General features: G+C 37.5%; 2 protein-coding genes across 6 annotated transcripts in view; both read right to left on the bottom strand.

Annotated features, from left to right (window-relative positions):
• Window positions 1-1,472, bottom strand: part of nsfb (N-ethylmaleimide-sensitive factor b) — a gene marked incomplete at its 3' end in the record, with an annotated part of 28,847 nt that extends 27,375 nt beyond the window's left edge. For all 4 annotated transcript variants that reach the window (XM_079801039.1, XM_079801038.1, XM_079801040.1 and 1 more), the window contains exons 1-3: window positions 1,379-1,472; window positions 267-352; window positions 72-171 (exon numbers count right to left, since the gene is read on the bottom strand). In XM_079801039.1, the coding sequence (XP_079657165.1) occupies window positions 72-171; window positions 267-352; window positions 1,379-1,390 (198 nt within the window). In that variant the 5' untranslated portion in view covers window positions 1,391-1,472. The remainder of the gene's footprint in view (window positions 1-71; window positions 172-266; window positions 353-1,378) is intronic.
• Window positions 1,473-2,773: 1,301 nt separating this feature from the next.
• On the bottom strand, window positions 2,774-23,573 carry arhgef15b (Rho guanine nucleotide exchange factor 15b). Of its 2 annotated transcripts, XR_013815312.1 has the most exons (17): window positions 23,241-23,569; window positions 19,996-20,485; window positions 15,408-16,160; window positions 14,778-14,829; window positions 14,595-14,656; window positions 14,158-14,399; window positions 13,607-13,767; window positions 11,837-11,989; window positions 11,598-11,727; window positions 10,221-10,295; window positions 9,634-9,726; window positions 9,120-9,274; window positions 8,761-8,925; window positions 4,969-5,054; window positions 4,725-4,829; window positions 4,446-4,577; window positions 2,792-4,082 (listed from the first exon to the last, which is right to left on the bottom strand). XR_013815312.1 is itself a non-coding variant. In XM_079801046.1 (16 exons), exons 2-16 carry the CDS (start codon window positions 20,396-20,398, stop codon window positions 3,919-3,921), a joined length of 2,799 nt encoding a protein of 932 aa, XP_079657172.1. In that variant the 5' UTR covers window positions 20,399-20,485; window positions 23,241-23,573; the 3' UTR covers window positions 2,774-3,918. The 2 variants fall into 2 exon arrangements, 1 of the variants encoding a protein (XP_079657172.1); XM_079801046.1 differs by lacking the exon at window positions 4,446-4,577 and having other exon boundaries at window positions 2,774-4,082; window positions 23,241-23,573.
• Window positions 23,574-23,795: the final 222 nt, after the last annotated feature.

The raw sequence follows: 23,795 nt of genomic DNA, 5'->3' as shown, positions 1-23,795 counted from the left end.
AGCAGTAAAGACACATAAAGGCATATGGGACCTTAGGGAAGCCTGTGGGGAATGATGACACAAACATGTACCTGAGGTAGACTGAAGGCAATGGTTCCTGGGACCACGCTTGGGTGAGTTTTAACCGTGAACACAAATTTCTGAGTGGGTGTGGTTTTAACTGTCAAATGCCTAGAAAGAATTAGAACAGCTGATCTGACACACACGTTCTGATAGTAGGTGTTTAAATATAATAATTTCTGATTCATTACACATTAAATACTCACTGCCCAGATTTGAAGTCCTTCTCACTTGCAACCACACAGTTGGTGAGAGATAGTTCGTCTGTTGGGCATCTCGCGGCTTGCATTAGCTGTACAGGAAAGAAAGAAAAAAAACAAGAAAAACACAGGAGTGATGAAGTGATAGCAAATCACAGATAGCAATGTTACACAGAAGCTAACATTTTAGCCTGTATATACACCACCAGTCAGATACTCAAGCATGCTTACTGATCGTTTATAATAATTACTAATAATTCTATCCAGTAGCCACCTTTGCCTAGATCAGGGGTCTTTAACCTTTTAGCCAAGGACCCCTTGGTGTATGCAGAGATGGACCCGTGTTATAGTGTGTTGCATTTCAAGACTGGACTATAAAACAATGCTTTAAGTTCATGTTAATATATTTACATACTTAAATACTTATGCATTACCATTTAAATTTACATTTTTATTGGTTTACACACATTTTAATGTATGAGGCACACAGACACTTTTAGCCGAACTTTTGCTTTGGTTGAAGTTAACTTAATATTGTATTTGTCATATTTGCTCAGTAAGATTTTTTTTTAAAGAAGACCTCAGTACGTTCAAGGCTTTATACATTTATTTAAAAAAAAAAATGGGACATAAAATATGACTAAGTTACCTATTCTATTCTATTATTACATATATTTTATTGCGTTTAATTGTAGTAGTGGTATTTGAATATTCATAAATCAATATATTTGCTGTCTGTCAAAAACAATATTTATTTACCATAATATTCACTCTCATTCACTCTTTTGATTCTATCATCTGTAATGACAGCAGCCACAGTTATATCAACACGCACTTCGCCATAGTCACTCTTCAAGCTGGTTTAAAGACACACATATGTCGTTAGAAACTTTAAATGCCCCGTAAATGCCGTGTTGAAAACACTGTATGAAGTTTTGTTTCACTGTAAAGTCATGAGATGTGGAACTCGTCTTCCGGTACTGCATGAGTGTGAATGACGTGTGCCAACACAACACGTATGAATGGAGCTCAGCTTTGTGTCTGCTGAGTAGACTCACGAAATTATGGATTATTTATGTGCGACTCCAAATCAACTTAAATCATAAAGGAATACTCACCCGGCCAGCCATTTTTGCGTTTATCAGGTGATCAAGAGGAATTCCACAAGAGTGGCACAACTAGACGCTGCCCCTAGAGACCGCTGTCAGCTATGACGCGAACGTCAAACCGGAAGCGAAAACCTACCAAAATAAAAGCTCATTATGTATAAACCATAGTTGCCAAGTCCGCGTATAACACGCGACTTTGGACTTCTTTTTTTGGCAAGTCGCGTTAAAAAATCACGAGTCGCGGGTTGCGGTTTTTTGGGCTTATTTTAAAAAACGTGGTTGCTTGTTAGGAAAATATAATAAGCAACTTGGCTGACACTGTCTTCTCACATCTAATAGCCATTCGGTGCAACGATACAAGTGCTGTAGTAATTCGTCCTCATACATCCCGCCTCCTTCTCCTCCTCATTGAATAAAGATCCCAATGTGCAGACTATTCATCCTAAATAGTATATGACAGTATTTTTCAATGCTATTTAGGGCAGATAGTTGCAGAGCTTATCTTTTTCACGGTTTGCAGTGTGTGTTCACTACTCACTGCTCCCAATATGTGTGCACTAACTCCGACTATGGGTAACCATAATTGGCCTTCACGTCACTTTTTCTCTTTTTCCATCTCCAAACCTATTCTTTTCATCGGAGGATACATAGATGGAGGATACTGCGTGCCCCTTATTGCTTTATAGATTTTTTAAAAAAAATCTGTTTTTGCTTTTCAAACTCCGTGAGTTTCCAGTTTAATGTGGTGCAGGCTCATTTATTGATAAAAAAATAATAATAATAATTGATCATAAATTATATTGATGATAATAAATAATATAATATTATTGGGCTTGTTTTTGAAGCTGCGGTTGCTTATTTGTCTCGCGAGAGTTGGCAACTGGTATAAACCATAGACTGTAAAAAAATAGTGTATAAACGCATGCCAACCTTGCTCTGGTATATGTCTTTGTACACAATAAACTAACTGAGCATCTTCTTACTGGGTTATTAATCTAAGAGAGAAATAACTATTTTTCGCAACATACTCTAATTAAAATCATGCATCGCACATTCTCCACTAGATGGCGCTAGAGGAATAGTGATCTTAAACATGAATTGCTAAGGCCTCAAAGTTGATCGAAGTTGACATTTTTCCACATTCCTTCTGTTTGACAGTTCATAATATCCACCTTCAGAGGTCGTGGTAGGCCTACACGTGTCTTTTTGCTGTGAAATCTTTAACAATATAACTTATTTTGTCATTAATATTGCACGATGAACAGGACTGAAGCAACGTCACTTTACTTTATTATCCATAAGTTAAAATGTAAGTATTAAATATGATACAAGTCTTAGGGAATTTTTTTTGTAAATCTCTATCATTGTATTGTATTATATTTATTTTAGTTTTTTTAATAATTTGTCTAATGGTTCAATAATAAAAATAATACAAATTTATTATTTCATATTTCGGGCTATACAGGGTTAAACATAGATGACTTGTTGTTAAACTCGTTGGACTTAAATGTCTCGCAATCATCACATATGTTTACATCAAAAACAAAGAGTTTAATGTACATTTACTTTACACCAAATCCCACACCCACATACAGAGTCACACAAAACAAGAGTGTGGCTTTAATGGAGCATTCCACATTCAGAAGAAAGTGTCTACACAGCGAAATATGTCTTTTTTTCTGAGAAGTCAGCCAATTATTAGCATGACTTACAACAATGTTTAATATCTGGAGCAGATACTCTTAAAAAAGATTGTTCACCCAGAGATGAAAATTCTGTCATCATATACTCTCCTTCATGTTGGGAAGAATGCCTATTTCCATTTGGAATGACATGTTTTGTGTTCCACAACAGACAAAGTTCCACAGGTTTGGAAAGACATGGAGGTGAGTAAATGACCAAAAAATATGGCTATGTAAAGAAACTTTTTTTCAGCATTTTTTTTTTCTACAAGACAAACTGTACAGAAAACTGAATAAAAACTCATAATTCATTTTGATGTCCCACAGCATTTATGTTAATAGAAGACCAGTTGAATTGTACACAATTAATGCTTCCATTAAAAATGAAGACTAGCCATTTAGGACCCATCTTGATCGAAGCATGTGGTGTTTTGTTCCAACCTAACAATCAGGTCATGTGACATTTTACCATGTGACACCAACCCCTGCTCTGCTCAACTGGAATTTCAGTAGTTCGACATCCTTTAAAGAAGAGCTAAATATTACAAGCACGCATAGACTCTCTCACATACACACACGCACACTCATTTCTGAAACTCAGTACATTCCATACTGGGATCCAAAACAACTGAATATTTGAAAGAAACAGACACACATAAATAAGATTTAGTTAAACAAGGGCCAAAGCAGCTTTTGTGTTGTACAAAGTCAAGCCATACAGCACTGATTTTGCCATGTTCTTTGTTTAAAATTCCAATAGAATATTTCTCAGATCAAAACACTTGAGTAAAAAGTCAAAGGTCTATAGTTTAAAAGGCTATTTCCATTTAAGGAATTCCCAATCTGCCAGGATGCAGTCCTCTTAGGCTATGGCAGAGTCCGATTCTTGGAAACAATGCCGGCAGCCTGGATAACACGGTAGCGTTCTCTGAGATTGCGCCGTCGGACATGCTCATTGGTGATTTCCAGCACGTTTACTACAGGAAACCAGCCCTTCTGTCCATCGGAATGACGGATCCCCTCATACCATCCTATGGAAGGCAAGAAGAGGTAAGATGAATGGACAAAAAACAAAAACAAAGTTGGAACATGTCAGATTAAGGCCCGCATTAACAACACATAGGGCTATAGCAAACCCCAAGGGCCCCCTTCATAGTAGCCTATCTTGGTGCCACAATGTTTTATACTGCAGGAATAATTCGTATTTAAAATACCATATCTTTCACGCACACAGAGATACAATGTATCATATCTCTGTATAAAATATAAAAATATTCCAGGCTACAACACATTAAAACTAAAGCATAAAAGCATTAACACCAGATATGAGGTCAAAGCAAACAGGTTTCCAACAGAAACAAATTTTGCACATATGACTGCCTTAAGGAGTTTACTTTAAATATTCTCATCATTAGATGGTCTTCTTTCTGTCCTTAGAAGAGGAGAATCATCAGGGCTGGATTGGGGCTAAAATTCAGCCCATCCGGCCACAAGTTTCCCCATTAATGTTTCGCTGGGGTAAGGGCCTTTAAAATAAATAAATAAACGAATAAAGGACAGAAACAAATAATAGATATTTTTGAATCTACTGGATTATTAATATATATAATAATAAATACTCTAATAATATACTGCCTAGCCCTATTGTTAATGCGGCCCTGACTTTGACACACCTTCGTTGGTTTTGCGCACAACATTGATGATCTCCGTGGGCTCCAGATTTAATTCATCAGCTTGGTTTGCCACATACTGCTGCACACACTGCACCTGAGGGCAATCTGACACACAAAAACACCCATGTGATTAGAAAGAAAGAGAAGTGAACATGATTAAAATCAAAAAGCAAGCACTAACACGTCTTGTTGCTCACAAGAGTACAATCCTGAGCTGCTAAAACGAAAAAGCGCCCACTCTTACCCCAGTCTTCATATATGACTTCTTCTTGATCATTGTTGGGGCCGTCAGGATTCGGGAAAGCTGCCAACCACCTTTGCTGATCAGATCTGATTGAAGAGATAGAAGAACCGTGACCTACGCAACCTTAGAAATCAGCATATATATAACCCTGGAAACATCTGAAATATTGCTACTATATTATAAATTCACCATATGAACTAAAGTATTGGGGCATTACACCAACCAACATGGACCTTTTTACAATCTTCTGGGAAGGCATTACATAAGATTTTGGAGTGTTTCTGTGGGAATCGTCGTTCTAGTTCTAGTGATCTTTCTTTGTGTACTGGGGCACAGTCATGCTGGAATGAAAAAGGGCCTTTCCCAAACTGTTCCCACAAAGATGGAAGCATAGCATTGTTCAAAATGTCTTGATATGCTAAAACATTTAGATTTCCCTTCACTAGAAGAAAGAAGCCTAGCCTAACCCACTGAAATAAAGCCCCATACCATTAACCCTCCTCCACTAAACTCTACAGTTGCAGTCAGGAATAATAATAATAATTTGTTACATTTATATAGCGCTTTTATGGGTATAATCTCCTCAACCTCCACCAATGTGCAGCATCCACCTGGATGATGTGACGGCAGCCATATTGCGCCAGAACGCCCACACACACCAGCTCATTGGTGGAGAGGACACAGAGTGATGAAGCCAATCAGCATAATGGGATAAGGCCATGATGGACAGAGGCCAATTGGGTAAATTTGGCCAGGATGGCTCTTTTTCAGAAGGACATTCTGGGATTTTTAATGACCACAGAGAGTCAGGACCTCGGTTTAACGTCTCATCTGAAGGAAGGGAATGATCTCCTGGCATCCACCAAACCCAGACTCGCCCAACAGTGCGGTTCATTACTCCATAGATCAAGTTTTCACTGCTCCAGAGTCCAGTGGTGGTGTGCTTTACACCACTGAATCTGACGCTTGGCATTGTCCTTGGTGATGAGAGTCTTGCATGCAGCTGCTCAACCACGGAAACCCATTCCACGAAGCTCCCACCGCACAGTTTTTGTGCTGATATTAATGCAAGTGGAAGTTTCGAACTCTCCAGCTATGGAATCAGCAGTTGACCGTGAAATATCTAGCAGGGATGAAATTTCTGACTTATTTCAGAGGTGGCATCCTATCACAGTACCATGCTTGAATTTACTGAGCTCTTCAGAATGAGCCATTTGTTTGTAAATGCAGACTGCATGGCTAGGCGCTTGATGTTATACACCTGCGCCAATGGGTCTGATTGAAACACTTTTTTTGCCGTTAAAGACTACTGTCAGGATTTACTAAAAACATGTAGTGAAGAATTTGCGCTGAAAAGGTGTGGACAGTTATTTTTGAGGCTGACCTTATTCCATATGCATAGGAGTTTCTCTTTCAGACGAAAAATGTATGGTTTTTTAAATGAATCAAGCAAGATGATTTTCTAAAATTCTGTTCTTTCATTTGCATGTCATCAGTAATCACGCACAGAACTTTCCACTCCCATTACCGCTTTTATGGGATTACGCTCTCATGCTAATTTGCCCTGTTTAGTAAATCTGGCCCAAAGAGAGAACAAAAAAAAATCATATTGAGTGGATGATTCTTTACGCCTTCTTGATACACACATTTTGTGCATTTGTATATATATTAATGTAATCTACCATTCAGAAGTTTTGGGTGAATAAGATATTCGTTTTTTTTTTAAAGAAATCCATACCTTTAATCAGTAAGGGCACAATTAAATTGATAAAAAAGTGACAGTAAAGACATTTATAATGTTACATAATGTCACAAACTTGGCCTCTGTGGCTCCCTCCGATCGCCACCAGAGGGCTCCCTCACCTGAGTATTACCCTTTCCTGGACTGGAAACTGATTACACACACCTGCCTCCTATTACCCGGACTATTTAAGCTCACGCACACTGTCAAGTCTTGGTTTGCCCTGGCTGACACTACTGAGCGGTTTCCCATATTCCTGTGTATGACCTCGGACTGTTTAGTACCCTCGAGTTTGTTTGCTGCCTGCCCGCCCTGTGATTTACCTGCCTGTTTGTTGGATTCCTCTGCCTTGTCTGCCGCTAGTGATGGCCAAATGAAGCATTTCGAAGCATTATTGCTTTCTGATACAATTGTGTCGAAAATGGTTCATTACTCGAAGCTTGATTCAGATAGAAATTATAGCACCATCTCCTGGTGAAGTAAATGTAATGCAACAAAGCTGACAACCATAAAATGAAAGTTATATGTTAACGCCCCGTTTATTACGTGTTTACCGAGGCGATCAAAGCTGAAGCAGTGTTAGTGCTGTGAAACTCATTTATGTAGGTGCATTTTACAGATACTGATGAATTGAATGTGTTCACCTTGATAATAAAACATTAAGCATGATATGTGTGTGTGTGTGTGTGTGTGTGTGTGTAATTATTTCTTTAGACAAGGACAGAAGATCAGACCAGCTTAAAAAAAGTTGGAAACCATCACAGAAATTCTAATGGTTTCTATTAAAATACCAATAGGAACCATTGGCTTTTACTATTTAAACCACTACAGAATTATTTTTTGTAGTGTGTTTGGGACATATTCCATTAGGATTTAATGCCCCCACCAATAGAACCCAACACATATCAGTAGAGACCCACAGAGACCACTATAATTACCATTACAACCAATAAAATTCCCATGAAAACCATTATATCCAATAGAATTCCTGTAATGGTTTCTATAGTTTTTTTTTAGCAGGGCAGTAGCATGTGTGAAAGCTTTATCTTGTTTAGTTTTGTACTTGTATAATGTAGCAGAGGGTTTTTGAAGTTTCTGTATTTGATGCATGTTTTTATGTAACAATGTTCATATGTTCTCTAATTAATAATAATAACATAAAAAATTCAGAGGGTGACACTGAAATAAACTCAATCCACTCTCCTCAACAATAACGCAGACTACTACAACCCACGGTGTTGCCATGGTTTGGCTTCACTTTTATAAGAAATTCAGTCCGCCAGGTTTCAAACCTGTCAACACTGGATTGGGCTGTCAAAGCAGTCTGGTGGTTCACTACAGGAGTGAAACAGTGTGTTTGCTTCAGACGTCATTTTCACGTGACTATATGACGTAATGATACAAGCTCCGAAGCAGTGGTTCATTGCGAGGACCGTTTGAGTTTGAAGCAAGCTTCGGAGCATCGGTGTCAGACGTAACATCACTATCTGCCGCCTGCCCTGATCTTTTGCCTGTTCCTGATTACGAGACTGCTTTACCTTGGGCACTGTTGTTGCTGTTATTTGACGCCTGCCTGTACGACTACTGTTGTTAACAATAAAGCTGCATATGGATCCTATCCCTCGTTGTACATAAATACTTATGAACTTTCTTTTTATCAAAGAATCCTGAAAAAATTCATCATGGTTTCCACAAATTTCAGCATATTATAATGATATTAGAATGATTTCTGAAGGATCATGTGACACTAAAGACTGGAGTAATGATGCTGAAAATTCAGCACAGGAATAAATAAAAATATTTTAAAATAAATTAATGTTATTTTATATTACTGTTTTACTGTATTTTTGATCAATTAAACGTAAGCATGTGGTCACTTCCCCAACAGTTGTACTATACATTACAAAAAAAATATATATATATATATATATATATATATTTGAATTGCCAATAGAAAATGAGCATATGGTTTCAAAACATAACAGAGCAATGAACATAAATTACGGATGAGTGCAATGAATAGTATATGGTGTATTTATAATTCCACGCACTGTGTGGGGGCTTTCATAACTCTCTCCATCAGACGTCCCTGGTGATTCTCCAGCAGGGTCAGACAGAAGCAGTGCTCCAGGCTGGGGACAGCTGTGTCCTCCCCAAAAGGCTGCACCTGGACCAGGGAGCGATGGGCATGATCAAGGACTACATACCGCTCAGAACTGCAGCACAGAGAAAGAGAGGTAGAAATAAATGAGTTAAGTCTGATTCAGAAACAACAGCATTCAAAGTAAATGCAAACAGGTGCACTTTTTATAAAAGACATTTAATAGAATGCAATTGTAATACAGTGTTTCGTAACCCTCATAAAAACAGAGAAAAGCCAATAACACAGACAGGTTTTTCAGCTTTCTACCTTTTCTTGCTTGCAATGACAAGCAGGTCGTTGAAGAGAAAGAGGTAGACGAGGCTGAATTTGGGGCGGAGGTTCAAGAATGTTCCGCCTCTGTTTATTTCCTGCACCTCTCCTCGTTTCTCCAAGTAACGTGTTTGAGATATAATTGGCACTGCCTGAATAAATGATTAAAAGATGAGACAATATTTAAACAAATAAATATATATACAAATAAATATCTCGTATTAATTCAAAGAAAATATTTTATTTAAATAGGATTGTAAAACACTATTGAAAAGTAAATCTTTGTGACCATTCTCAAATCATGCTGGATTACATCAGGCCTTTCCATTCTAAAATTCATGTTAATTCAACTCTTTTTTCTCATTTTGTTAAGATGTGAATATAATTTGTAATTATCTTTTTATTTTAAAAAGTGCAAAACAAAGGCATTTTCACTAGTGGTCTCAGCATTTTGAATCCCACTGTAATTGTTATCATTAATATATACAGTATACATTAATCAGTAGCTCACCTTTAATTTGTCAAACTCCAGCATACCATTAATCTGAATCAGTTCCTCCATCTGCTTCATTTTCCCAACCTGAGTATTACATTCTTCAATGATCTGTGAGGATGTGCGTGACAAGTTATTCGAGATCACAGGTGACAACATAAAAAAAAAACCATAAACAATACGTAGCTACACCAAAACATTCTTTCCATGCTTACGAATGAATCTGCATGCATAATAACATTACAAGCATGACCTATTTTGGTTCCTTCATGAAAATAAAAGAAAATAAACAAGAGACTCAATGTTACTTATTTCTCTAATGCTATAATCTGCAATAAAATCCACTTTTTTTGACTCCATAAAGAAATATGGCAGGCTTATATAATCTGAAACATAATTTCTAGAGACCCGACCTGCATTTAACCTCGTTCCACTCTCTCCCCCTCTTTCCTGCATTCTCCCTCTCTTTTCCTTTTATCTTCCTCTCTAATAGGCTATTTTGGGAACAATGAGGTCTAGTTTGATCACGGAACAGTGTGAGAAGTGACTTTATAATGAGAGGAAAACACAGCGTGCATCATTTACTGTGACCTTGGGATGTTTACCTTAGACACAGAGTCATGAGCCTTTGATGCAGTTTGTTCCTTATCCGCCCCAACGGCCGTTCTCCTCAGGATGTTCTGATAAATAAAAAAAAAGCAATTTTTTTAATATTCATATTCTCGTTCATATTATCTGGATCACTTAAAGATAACTTAGGGTCTCATGCAACCCATGTGAGAGAGAAAAAACACCCCCAAACCAACAGAAATTGGTTCGTTGAAGAAGAATTCCAACATACACAATCGTTTAGAAGTTTGGTGTCAGTAAGATTTTTTTATGCATTTGAGAGAAGTCTCTTATGCTCATCAAGGCTGCATTTATTTGATCAAAAATATGGTAAAAATAATCAAATTTGGAAATATTATTGCGATTTAAACATTTTAATTTTAATATATTTTAAATGTAATTTATTCTTGTGATGGCAAAGCTGAATTTTCAGCATCATTACTCCAGTCTTCAGTATCACTTGATCCTTCAGAAATCTTTTTAATATGCAGATTTGCTGCTCAAGAAACATTTATTATTACTATCTATGTTGAAAATGTTTGTGGAAACTGTAATACATTTTTCAGGATTCTTTGATGAATAGAAAGTTCCAAAGAACAGCATTCATTTGAAAGGTGATTTGAAATCTATTGTAACATTTAAAAAAAAATACTTTACTTTGTTGAAGAAGAATTCCAACATTCGTTATGGCCCTGTTTACACCTGGCATTAGGATGCGTTTTGGTCGATCGGATCACACAAGGGAGACACATTCCTGTTTACAAGTTTTAATCCACTTTCAATCACATCTGTCATGATTTCTTTGAGGGGAGGGTCTATAGGTGGGTAAATGCATGTTATTTTTTTCAGATCTCTCGATCTAATGGACAAAATAATCTCGTGCAATTTTCATATGAATGAGCCCTGAGACGACGGAAAAACATATGGAGAGCATCAGCTTTCATTTCTGCTCTGACAGCTGCAATTCCAAGATGAACCTGGTGAGTGTGTGTTAGAAATCAGGAATGGTGAGAGAACATTGTGCTTGGCACGTTTTTCACCTTCAAACCAAATTTAGGCCTTCAGCTGAGAATTTATGGAGTTTAAATCCCGTCTGGCTAGCGCAATTCCCATAATGTTAATGCAAAAAGTCAGTAGGTGGAGAGTGGACGGTCTTTTGTGCTATGTAAACACATTCGACCACATAAATGTCTATGCTATGAAAGCAATACAGTCGAATACTTTTTCAACTACCTCTGGAAGTGGTCGAAAGTGGACGAGCTCAAAACGACTTCATTTACACCTGTATTTAGCATCGTCCACTTGTGATCCGATTGACCAAAAGGCATCTTAATACCAGGTGTAAACAGGGCATAGGTGAATTATTCACCCACCTCGATGAGCATTTTAATGCGTGTGATTCGCTGGAAGGGCAGCAGCAGGAAGGACATGAAGGGCAGTCGTTGACACTTGGGCGACTCCTGCAGTCGGCCAATAACGGTCGCAAACTGAGTGTTAGTTTGCCTGTGATAGATATAAGGCAAAAGAAAAAGTGAGAGATTATAAAATACATTTAAATGGAAGAGAACCAACGAAACCGTTTGAAATACCATTGCTTATGTGTGTTTCTTACATTAGATTATTGTAGGTCTTGTCCTGATAAATCTGATTTCGAACATAGTCAATATACGCAGGAAAATGATGTTGGGCATGATAGTGGATGATGTCACAGATGTCAGAAATGATAATGCCCTCATCTAGACGTTCCACCAGGTTCTTCAGAAACCTGCGGAAAAAATGTTTGCAAATTGATGTTTTTGACTGCTGTGACTTGTTTTACAGGCTACACTGTATCACAGAAGCATTCGACTATTAGTTGATGTAAGACTGGAGAAAGTGGAAAGCTGGAAGAGAGGGTGGCTCTCTGAGAAAACAAAGGAAATGAACTATCTCTTGTGAAATTAGCATCCCCACCCAAGACGCAACCACGCTGATTTGATCACCCAAGTATTGCCTTAATTTACATTTCTTTCCCTTCACTGCCTCTTCCCCCATCTAAATCTACACGATTTAATGTGAACAATTATCATACAACACTATACATGTTTGGTATCATTTGAAATGTCTCAGTGCGACTGGTACAAAGGGTAAAAAAGGTTTTAAGAGTTTAGAGATATTTTGTTGGGTGGGTCCTCTACCAATTGGTTTTTCATGCATATTACCTCCTGTCCTCAATAAGGTTTAAATTACAGGTCTGAAGACTTGATTAATGCAAATTCCCATTGTAAACTTGTGTCTTGGTCTGGTATTTAAGGGATGTTGCCTGAAGTTCTGTAGTTGCTGGAAGTTCTGTTGTCAGATCAGCCCATAATGCTATTATGTAATTTCCAGATGTCAGGTAGCCTTTGCTTATTTTACTATTTACTTCAGAGTATTTGATGTTATGTATTGATTATCTTTTAATTGGATTATGTCATTGGCATGATACATTCACCTGACTAATAATAAATTGTTACATTTGATTTTATCCTGACTTACTCTGAAATGATTGACTTTAATACATTACGATGTATTCTTTGTTATCGCAAATTTACGACCAGGGTTAAGTACAAACTAGATCTCGGATTGTATGGATCATGGGGCACATCTGGCGAGATTCTAGATTTCTGACTAACTGCTTGACTTTAACAAAGTTGTTAAGCAGTCGCATTCACTATAGGGGGCCAGATAAAATACTATTAAAATAATATGGCATTATTTTATAATATTGGCCATAACCTCTGGTTATTGTTTTAGCTTTATCTAAGTTGTTATATAGGCGATTGTAGGGGGCTACATGAGTACTTTTTAACAATAGCAAGCATGGGCCATAACCTCTGGTTAATTGTCGACTGGCGAGATTGTGATCTTGGACCCGCATAACAGGTGGTGCGAGGACCCTGTGCGACCGTATGAACGAAAGAGTAAAGAGTTAAATAGAATAATCAAATGTGTCGTTAAACCACTATACAAATGACCAAATAACCAATCGGCATTCTAACCTAAATTCAAGGTCATGATAAAATGGAGTCATATATTTGAATTAAACTACGCTTACAGCCACGCTGAAAAGATTGAGCGTGCAGAAACCTTCCCCCGCTTATCGGAAGCCTTCATTGGACTGATTTGGCGAGACTTACATTGATGATGTATTTATCATGAGATTTCATATTTAATGGTTTTCTACTCTAATTAATTTAATTAATATAAAACGCTGATGCCTCAGCAAATTCTAATGGATTACACCTGGCATATGCATATCGCAAATATAGTCTATGAGATTCATGTAAACAAACAATTAGGCAGTGCTGTTTCAGCAAATGTAAACTGTAAATGTTTTCATGTCACACACACAGGCACTCACCTCTCGCTGACCTCTTGGATGCGCAGGATGTTTGAGAAGAGGGTTTTTTTGTCCATGATAATGAGAGTGTCATTCAACTCACTTGACTCCACAAAATGCTCCGTTAACACACGCAAAGAGCGCAAATATGACATTTCTGATGTAATCACCTCGAACATGCTCTGCAAACAGTAAAGGGAAACATAAAATGTAAGTTAGTCTTTCTCAACAAAATATGTAATCTTGATATATGCAATAATAGCTTAGTTTTATCGATTATAATTTGGGCATACTGTCTCATTTCTGGTCACATTTAACCTTAAATTCTGCCATATTTTACAATTCAGAATATTCCCCCTATATATTAAATACATACCTATATATATATATCTATATATAAAAGATTTCCATCCTGTCTTTCTTCTCTTTTCCTCTCAAATCACATTTTCCATTTTCCAAACGCAATTCTTCCAAAATCCTACTCTAAACCTCAAAACTCAGCACTTGCTCTTCTCAGAAGTGCATGTTCTTCTCTGAGTTCCATAGCACGTTCTATAAGGATTTCTGCTCACCTCTTGATACTTGCACTCCTCAGGGCTTAGGGTTTGCAGGACCCCACTGTCTCGTACTGCTGGCTGTTCTCGCCATAAATTGCTTGGAACTTGAGTGGATCTGGAACCTTTTTCTCCTTTCTCTGGGCTGGCTGTGAGGCGTGTGTCCATCTGGAAGTCGATGCTGGTCTTACTGATGTTGCGACATACTGTCCTTCTGAGCTCCTTGTGTATATATGTTTCTGTGTAAAACTGATACAGCTCTGCAAGGGTCACAAAAACATGGCATTGTAGATGAAGACATAATTTTTTCTTTGTTTTATTGGACAGTACAATTTCTCCCATAGTGTTTATTTTCTTGTTAACTTGCATGAGGTCTGTCTTTCAACCAGTTAAACTGATGATGTATTAAGTATTAAGTTGTATTAAGTTAAGATGTATTATAAAAAAAATTATACCATCAGATTCCCCAGCTTCCAAGTCAACAGACTGTTGGCGGCGTGGGATGACACGTGGAGGCCTGGAGACAAGACAGAGATTGAGTTAGACACAAAGTACAGACAATGACAGCTGTGTGCCTATTAAATCTAAAGAGTGCAGGAACTGTATGATGAATTAAAGGTAAAGAAGAAAAAAAATACTTCTCATTGGATCCACATTTTTCCCCATCAGCCCCCGCACTGTCATTCTCATCTGTTGATGGTGGGGAAGGCGAAACAATTAAGCACCATAAAATTCACTTAATGAAATGCTGCAAACACATTTTACTTCTGTAAAATGAATCACTGCTGAGTGAAACTGGATATTAAAAAGGGGGGGGGGGGGGGTGTAAAAGGATTTGATTTTATCGATCAGGATTAAAAAATTATTTGTTTCGAAGAAGAAAGTCAGTCATACAGGTATGGAAACAAACACTAAAACGAAAAACTATTTAAAAAAAAGCTGCACTATGTAACTTTTTTTGTGTTCAAAATTTGCTAATTGTATATAATGAGAGAGTACATAATGAATCTGTTTTTCCAAATTTTTCCGTTGAATTCCAAACTGTGTTTTTGTCTTATCCCAAATCACTACTATACAGTACCTGCGTGACTCGTCATAGACATAAAGAGAGAGAAGTAGCTTCGTCTACAATGTTCTTTCGCAAGACGCATGCAGTTTTGTTTATTAAACGCTAGAGCGCCAAAAGTTAGGCCTACACAGTGCAGCTTTAAGAATGTAAATAGGGTCTATTTTGATTTCATGTGTGGACTTTAAATGTTTTTCTGTACCTATAGACTTGAGAGAATAACTGCTGAGGCGTCTTCCGTTCTCATAGGTCTTGGCTGGTGGTGGTGGCGGAGTTCTTTGTAGTCGAGGACTGCCAGGTGGGCTGCATTTGTTAGGGGGCAGCAGAGGGGAGACAGGGCGTGCTAGAGGCTGAGGCAGAATAATGCGAGGCCTGCTATCTAAAGGCATTCTGGGAGGAATGGCTGGAGGGGTCTCCTTGCTTGTTACAGTGTCTGGTCCCTTTTGAGGTCTAGGTGGAGTGACCACCTCCAGGCTAATGTCATAGATGGACTCCTCCGGCACCTCCAAAGACTGGGCTTTGGGGACGTTAAGAGGAGTCTGGGGAAATGGGACAACAGAGGCGATCAATGCCGGAGGTCCAGGGTCTGATTTCCTCCTCAGCTGCTGTTCTATTAGGTTACGAGTCTCCTGAAACTTGTCTTTTTTAATTTGCGGTTGCTCGTTCTTGTTTTCACCTATAGCTAATGGCTCACTCAAAGACTCTGCATCCTTATTTGACTTGTCTTCATTCTCGTCTTCTCCTGCTCTTTCATTCTGATCCTCCGTGTCACTGATTTCGATCTCATCCTCCTCAGCCTCGTCCTCATCCTGTTCACCTACTGGCACCCACACAAGCTTCATGCCAGGCCTCTGCAGGTGACACATACAGTCGCAGTTCTTCTCACACTGAGGCTCTGGAATAGGACTGGAATCCCGATCTGCTCTCAGTTTGCCGCCTTCTTTTCCATCAGGAGCTAGAAGAGGACATGGATTATGGTCAGGGTTAGGCTTTCCTGCTACTTCCAACATGAATGAACTTTAAGTTGAGTCAAAAACGTGATGTTAATTGCGTGTCCTGATTTTGCCAAGTTAGACGTGTTCCTAGGTCAACATATTTTGTTGATCCTGGAACAACATTCCTGTCCGAAAATTTAATCCTAACCATATCCCTATCCCAAAACCTACCCATAAGTTATACCTAAAATCTGATTAGAATGTTGTTTCAGGATCAACAAAGATGTTGATCTAGGGACATGTACTTGGTGAAATCAGGTTATGCTGCTTTCAAAAATACATTAAAAATGCAATTCATACATACAGTGACTTGAATACACCTTTTTCTATGATGAGCGTGTCTTTAATTTCAGTACTAAAAATCATTCTGAAATATTTCACAAATGTCAGGATGAAATAACTGTCTTGACATCATAATGGAGAAAAAAAGGGGGGAAAATACACTCAGTGGAGGTACAAATTTTTTTGGGGGGGAAGATACAGTGGAGGTACAATTTTGTTTGTCCACAATAGGACCTTAGAGTACAATTACACCATTGTTTTCCTGTACTTAGAGGTACAAAAATGTACTCCTAAGGGTACCACCCCAAGTGATAGCCACTTGTACCTTAAAAGGTAAAAATGTTTACCTTTTAAGTGTACCTTAAGTAGCTTGGTATAATCGTAATATATATAGTACATACAGTATATATAATATTAAAACAAAACTGCTTTTTTTATTGATTTTTTAAAATCAAATCGCTTAAGAGTGAACCGAGGAACAACTTCAGTTCATGTCATAAAATCCTTTGTGGTGCAAAAATGTATGTTATAGACCTTAGTCAGGGTAGCGCCGTATTACATTTTTGTCATGAATTAAAACAAGGTTGAGAGAGATAGATTACAGTGCATTCAGCTGATTCAGCTGACGTAACATCTTTCCAAAAATAACAACTTTAAGTAGACGAAAGCTTGTGAGTTGTGAAAATTGCATGACCTAGACCCTTTATACAGTGTGTGCCATTGTAAAGACTGTAAGTCTATCCCTCACAGCCTTGTTTTCATCCATGTTAAAATCAATATGGCGTCTAACTTGACTCAGGTCTATTAATGGAATTAAGGCAAGACACTACACAAAAAACTATGCACTGGTCAATTTTGGAATATTGCCTCCAAAACGTCTCTTGGAAATGTATGTAATAAGTGCAACTTGATGTACTATGATTATTAACAGGAGAGGTATGGTGATATACATTAAACATTTGCCCATATTCTGATCTACAAGCCTTAGTAGCACCATGACTGCATGTCACTGGAATACTCTAAATGTCAGGTTGTTCCAGAAAAGCTAAATATCCTTTCCTATCTCCAGTGATTAAAGATCTTTGATTACCAACTCTTTTTGCTCCCTTCTTCATCTTTGATTCATCCACCACAGCCTTTGAGCCTGCCGTTATTAGAGCCGTCAACTTCTGCATGGAACCTTTGCGCTGTGTTTGTCCCTCCTCCGCCTCCTTAACCCGTAGCTCTTCGATCGCCTCAAATACATTTTGCTTGATCTTCCCAAATGCTCGTTTTAGCCCTTCTGCCATTTGACTGCACCGATGACTGACCTGCTAGAAACTCTCTCTCTCGGAATCTGAACTAGTTGAATGCATATGTCACGTTAAGGGTGGGTCTCTTTTATTACCCCAATAATCACATAAAGGCCACTTGCATGTTACTTCTAAGCCTCCAAGTCACACTAGCTCAGTTCACATAATTGTTACTGTAAAAGAGTTTTATGAACAATACAACTCAGATGATGTCCAACAGGAATGTAAGGAACTAAAATCAAAAGACGGTCAAGCTTTTTTCTATATGGCCCTTAAACTTAGGACTTTCAGGACACATTCTCTCAGTTTAAATCCAAACAAAAGGCGTCTTCACTGAGGCTAACATTTACTAACAAAATGTAAGAATGTATTCATATGACTTGGTAGGTATTCATATGAAATATGATCAGTACAGCACATATTATGTTAAAAACATACATGCAATCCCGATCATCATTATCTTATGCTCACAAAGACTGCATTTATTTGATAAAAAATACAGTAAAAAACAGTCATGTTGTGAAATATTACTACCATTTAAAGTAATAGTTTACTATTTTAATATATTAAAAATATATATTTATATCTGTGATGACAAAGCTGAATTTTCAGCATCATTACTCCAGTCTTCAGTGTCACATGATCCTTCATTTATTATTATTATTATTATTATTATTATTATTATTATTATTATCAATGTTTAAAACTGTTTTGCTGTGGCATTTTTGTGGAAATACATACTTTTTTGAGCTTAAGGAGTTTTTGAGTCAGATGCCAGACTTATCATTATTTTTTTTTTTTGGTTTTGAGTGCATCAAGTTACAAAAAAAGTAAAGTAAATAACAGAAATTGGGGATTCCACCGAAAATAACTATTCACCATTAGGATAATATTAAATGATTACTTAAACTATTAAGCAAGATTTTAGTCATAGTGCCCATCCCTAATATGTATACAGCACTATACAAATAAAGGCTTGGCTTCAAGTGTTTGCATATAGTTATATTATGCAACAAATCCCACAATTTTTAAATATTTTTCAATCAAGTAGATATATACACTACTGTTCAAAGGTTTGGGGTCAGTAAATACATTTATAATGCCACAAAAGATTAAAAGTTGAAATAAATGCTGTTCTTATCAAACTTTTATATCAAGTATTTTTGATCAAATAAATGCTGATCAAAAACATGTAAAAACCTTACCCACCCCAAACTTTTGAATGGTAGTGTAGATTTAATGTAATTGGTTCCAAGATGTCTTCTTTTATCCCCTACACCCCATCTGTCTGCATGTTCAGCAGACGACACACACACACTATAATCCCACTGACTGACCAACAACAAACAAGAAAATGACCTCCAATGTGCCTGAATGATGGTTCGGTGAATTTAAAAAAACGCTAAAAACGTCAAAAACAAGAAAGTTGTAGTTCTAATTAGAAACTGAAACTGACTTAAGTTTTAGAAGCACTACCGTACCGTAACCCAAATAGCTTGCATTTCTGAAATATGTCTCTCTCAGAAACACACAAAGCTATATTGTAAAAATAAAACTAGCAATTTACATTCCATCCCTCCAAGATTACCAGCAACACTAACAGCAAGCAGCAGAGTTTAGCCTCAAAACAGCCACTCAGATGAAGTTCAGATTAAAGCTGATTAAAATATGAGTTTAGTAGCTGGTGCCTTTACTTTAACCCTGCAAACGCTACTTGTTCTTTATGTTGATCGTTGTCTTTATTTCTACTTTATTATAGCTTTATTTATATCTAGTTTTCATGCATTACTCACAGCAAACAAAAACAGCCTGGTTTCACAGACAGGGCTTGGATTAAGGCAGCAGTAAGCCTTAGATCAATTAGGGCATTTAAGTAGCTTTTATTAATGTGCCTAAGAAAAAAACATTACTGGTGTGTATCTTGAGACAAAACAATGGCAATGACATATATAAGTCCCCCAGTAGTCAATAACAACTTAAAACTCATCTTTGATCACCAGAATTACATATTTAAATGATTTTCATGTGAAAAAAAAAACCATGAATATGTGTTCTTGTACAAAGTCTGTGGAAATGTTTTGCAGAATTGCTAAAATGCCAACTATTGGTGGCCCACTAACTTTGTGACAGATTTTTGTGAAAGAAAAATCTTAGAAACAAGCACAGCTATTCCACAGAAGTAGGTAAAAGGTTCCTGAAAATGAAAGTAAATCCACTGTACCTGATCGGCCTCCATCAACAGCACTCAATGTTCCTTCTTGTCTCTCTTGGCTGTCCACCTCGTCTTTCTGTCCACTGTGATTTTGCCTGGTCTTTGGAGGCAGAGGAGGCGCATTGTCAGCACTGGAGAGTGACGAACTTCTAATTTTGCGCCTGGGCTTTATTGCAGGAGGTCTTTTTAGTCTCCGTTCTATGCTGGTGCTCTTGGCTGTATCTTCAACAGGAATCTTAGACTCTGGCTGGCTGAATTTGTTGACTATCTTTTTGACATTCCCGGGGTTCTGTGAGGCTGCACCTTCCACAGATGAGGTGTCTGAGGTATTATTGCAGGGCTTGGTGGGAACCGGGGGTCTTTGTTTAACCTCAGGTTTCGGAGGCAGATGTGGAGACTCTTGGGAAGACATTTTGATTGGTTTTGATGTTTTAAACCAAAGCGACCTGGCCAATATGAGGCCAGGCAGCAGGGTCACCGAGGGCCTTCAATCTTCAACCTGCGGTAACAAACAATAAAGACTGTAAACAGGAGTGATGCATCTTATCATTTCCATCTTATTTTCCATCGCTTGACTAATCCCAGATCATCTGACATTGTTGTGTTTTTATTAGAGATATTACAATTCAACATGTCCTCCAACCAATACGCCTATATAGGTCGTTTGTCACTTCCCTGAAATACGACCCATAGGAGCGTTTACTAAAGTTGTGCCCCTATCGACAACAGGACACTTTCATTTTAATGCTTTGTTTCCTTTTATTCATATTTCGTCATATTTCGGGTTTTGCGTATAGCTCAATTAATAGAACATTGCAAAATACAGGGAACGCATGTGCTCATAAAGTGTATATGCACTATATATCACTGGGTAGGTTTAGGGGTGGGGTGGGCGTAGTTGTTAATAAAAAATGATTTTTGCTAAATGGAAATATGACAAATGGTGGTCGAGACATTGCATTTAAATGAACACGCTTTTTTAATGGTAACAACAGTCATACGTAATTTCATGACGTCAGACGTAACACGACACTGTCATTATTTTTACGCCAGCTTGATGAAACAGAAGTAGCAACGATCTTTTCTTCAATATTGTTACGTACATCAGTGTAACAGGTTGTCGAAAAAGAAAAAAATATATATGGCAGGGACTTGGTTCTATGCATCAGTTGTGCATTGGATTAAGGGCGGGTTTAAGAGGGTCAGATGATTGGAGAAGTCCTGCATACATCACCAGAAAAAGTGGTGGTTTTCACAGGAAGATCCAGATCCATGACAATTTGATATGCATTTAGAAAACTGATGAAGTTCATTTTCATTTCATCCTCACTTTGAAATATACACTATTTGTGCAGCTTTGCCCAATTAAATAAAATGAAAAACTAAAAACAAAATTAGTCATTTTAAATACTACAAGTGAATTAATTTAGACATCCCAATGTTGTAATATACAGAATAAAACATACATTTATTTTTAGATTGGCTAATGTTCACATTTATTAAATTTTTAGTGTTTTTAAAGATCAAGGTTAAGCATTAGATGATGCCAAAGGTCATCTAAAATGTACAAATCATGCACATTTTGCAATATTGCCAATATGATAAATTAAAGAAAAATCTCTGGAACACTTTAGTTTAGGGTCCAATTCTCACTATTAACTAGTTGCTTATTAGCATGCATATTACTAGGGCGTTGTATGTTTATCAGCACTTATAAAGCACATATTAATGCCTTATGCATGACCATACTCTACATCCCTTAATCCTACCCAACACCTAAACTAAACAACTACCTTACTAACTATTAATAAACAGTGATTAGGATTTTATTGAGGCAAAAATCATAGTTAAGTTAGTTAATAGTGTGAATTGGAAATATCTGTGAATAACTGATATGATAACAATATAATGCCCAACCCTAGTTTTCATTCTTTCAGTTTCATATCCTTCATATGAGTATTGTAATTGCAACCTCAGTAGAAGACAAAGTCTTTAACACTATATACAAATTTGATATGATTATTAGCATCTAGTAAAGTGCTAATTAAAAGCACAGTGATCTTTGTACTGGAATTACCTCACACAGTACAGGTTCAACCGCATTGGACTTTGCTTTTACATGCAACAGTCAGACTTTTAAATAAAATATGAGACAAACTTCCAATCAGACTGGTTCTTTGGTGAAACAGCATACTAGAAATATAGTATGAAACATAGCTAGAAAAGTGCTTGAATGTCTTGTTTACAGTCAGTGCCATGTACTTTGACCCTTCAGATTCTAAAAGACTATGCATGTCTTAGAAATGCATGATTGGATTAAAACCACACAATAAGTGGTTTATAAGTAGGCTATGCATCGTTTTATGGCTTACTGTTTCCCCCTTATGTAAAACAGCAAAAGCATTGTAATGACTTAATTCACATAGTTTTGGTGGCTTGGAACTAACCCACCCATTCTGAGGATATTATAAGGGAAAGGTGTGTCAAAATGACTTCCCGTCAGGTTGAACTCTGGCTTCACTGACTTCACTTGCACCCCTCAGACAAACTGAGCAGGTCTGTCAGGTTCTTTACTGTGCTCTAATTTGATATCCTGAACATACACCGCTCAACATTACACAAAAAGAAATGCTTTTCCATGGGAGGAAATAGGAAGGCTGAAATGGTTCTCATTAGAAGAGTGAAAATGGTTTATGCCCTTCTGATATTTCAAAGTTCAGTAAACATCTCCTTAAGCAACAGGAGACCCAAGTATTCCCAAATGGACAGTTCTTTTTAGAAATGTGTACAAGACACTTCCCCTCCAAACTATAAACAATCTTGGGATCGGAATCCTTCTTTCCTGTTGTGAACCTTGGCTTTGCTTCCAAATTCCTTGGATACACTGGGGTGTTGTGATATACATCAGAAACATTTACATACACACATAGGGTATAGGTTAGGGTAGTATTTAGTATTTACAACTACCTGTATAAAAAACAACAAAAGAATAGAATTTCGTAGGGGGCAAATCCAACTTTACAATCCAATTATTGTATTACAATCCAAAAGTTAATACTCCTACTATGTTGTTCACATAACTAACAAGGATCTGCTGTGTAAACTGAATGGTGTTAATGAAACATGATATAACCTGTTATTCATTTAGAATCATTTTTATATCTGACAGATGGACATGGTAAACACTAGGTAAGATGCATAATATATAGGCTCACAGTTGAGGAGTTGATTACAATTCATATCTGACTACTCACCAAATGTGTCTCACTCTCTTATATAATCCATAAAGAAAAGCGAATTGCTGAAAGAGCAAACTTCCTCATGAAAATAAAAACATTGGAGTCGTGTGGGTAACTCTCACAGTGCACATGAACACATACTAGTTTCGACATCCATGTTAATACATTTCTTTAAAATGACAGCAACAGATCGCCACATTCCGGCGTGAACTTCGTATCCGTACGGATTTGATCCGACGTTACTTTCGTCTTTCCTCTTTTGTTGTCTTCTCCGGTAAATCCACGCGCATCTCCGGCTCTTTGTTTTCCTGCTCGTGAGCATGTGTGTAGGAACAGCCGGACAGGGACAGTGTGATTAGGCATTCCCCTCCTCCCATCCCACCCCATCCCATTCCTGCTTACACACCCTCCTTTGGCTGCCACCCAGTGGAGAATCTCAGTGTGTGTGCTTGTGTTTGTGTGTGGTTCAGGAATACCCTATACGTTTTGGGGACACAATGTCACCACAAACATATCCGAAATCCTTATCATTGTGGGGACATTTTGGCCCCAGTGAGGAAAACAGCTGCC

This window comes from Gobio gobio (genome assembly GCF_949357685.1).
Source record: "Gobio gobio genome assembly, chromosome: 20".
Taxonomy (NCBI): domain Eukaryota; kingdom Metazoa; phylum Chordata; class Actinopteri; order Cypriniformes; family Gobionidae; genus Gobio; species Gobio gobio.
The sequence above is the reverse complement of the archived record's forward strand: the minus strand, read 5'-3'. Positions and strand labels throughout refer to the sequence as shown.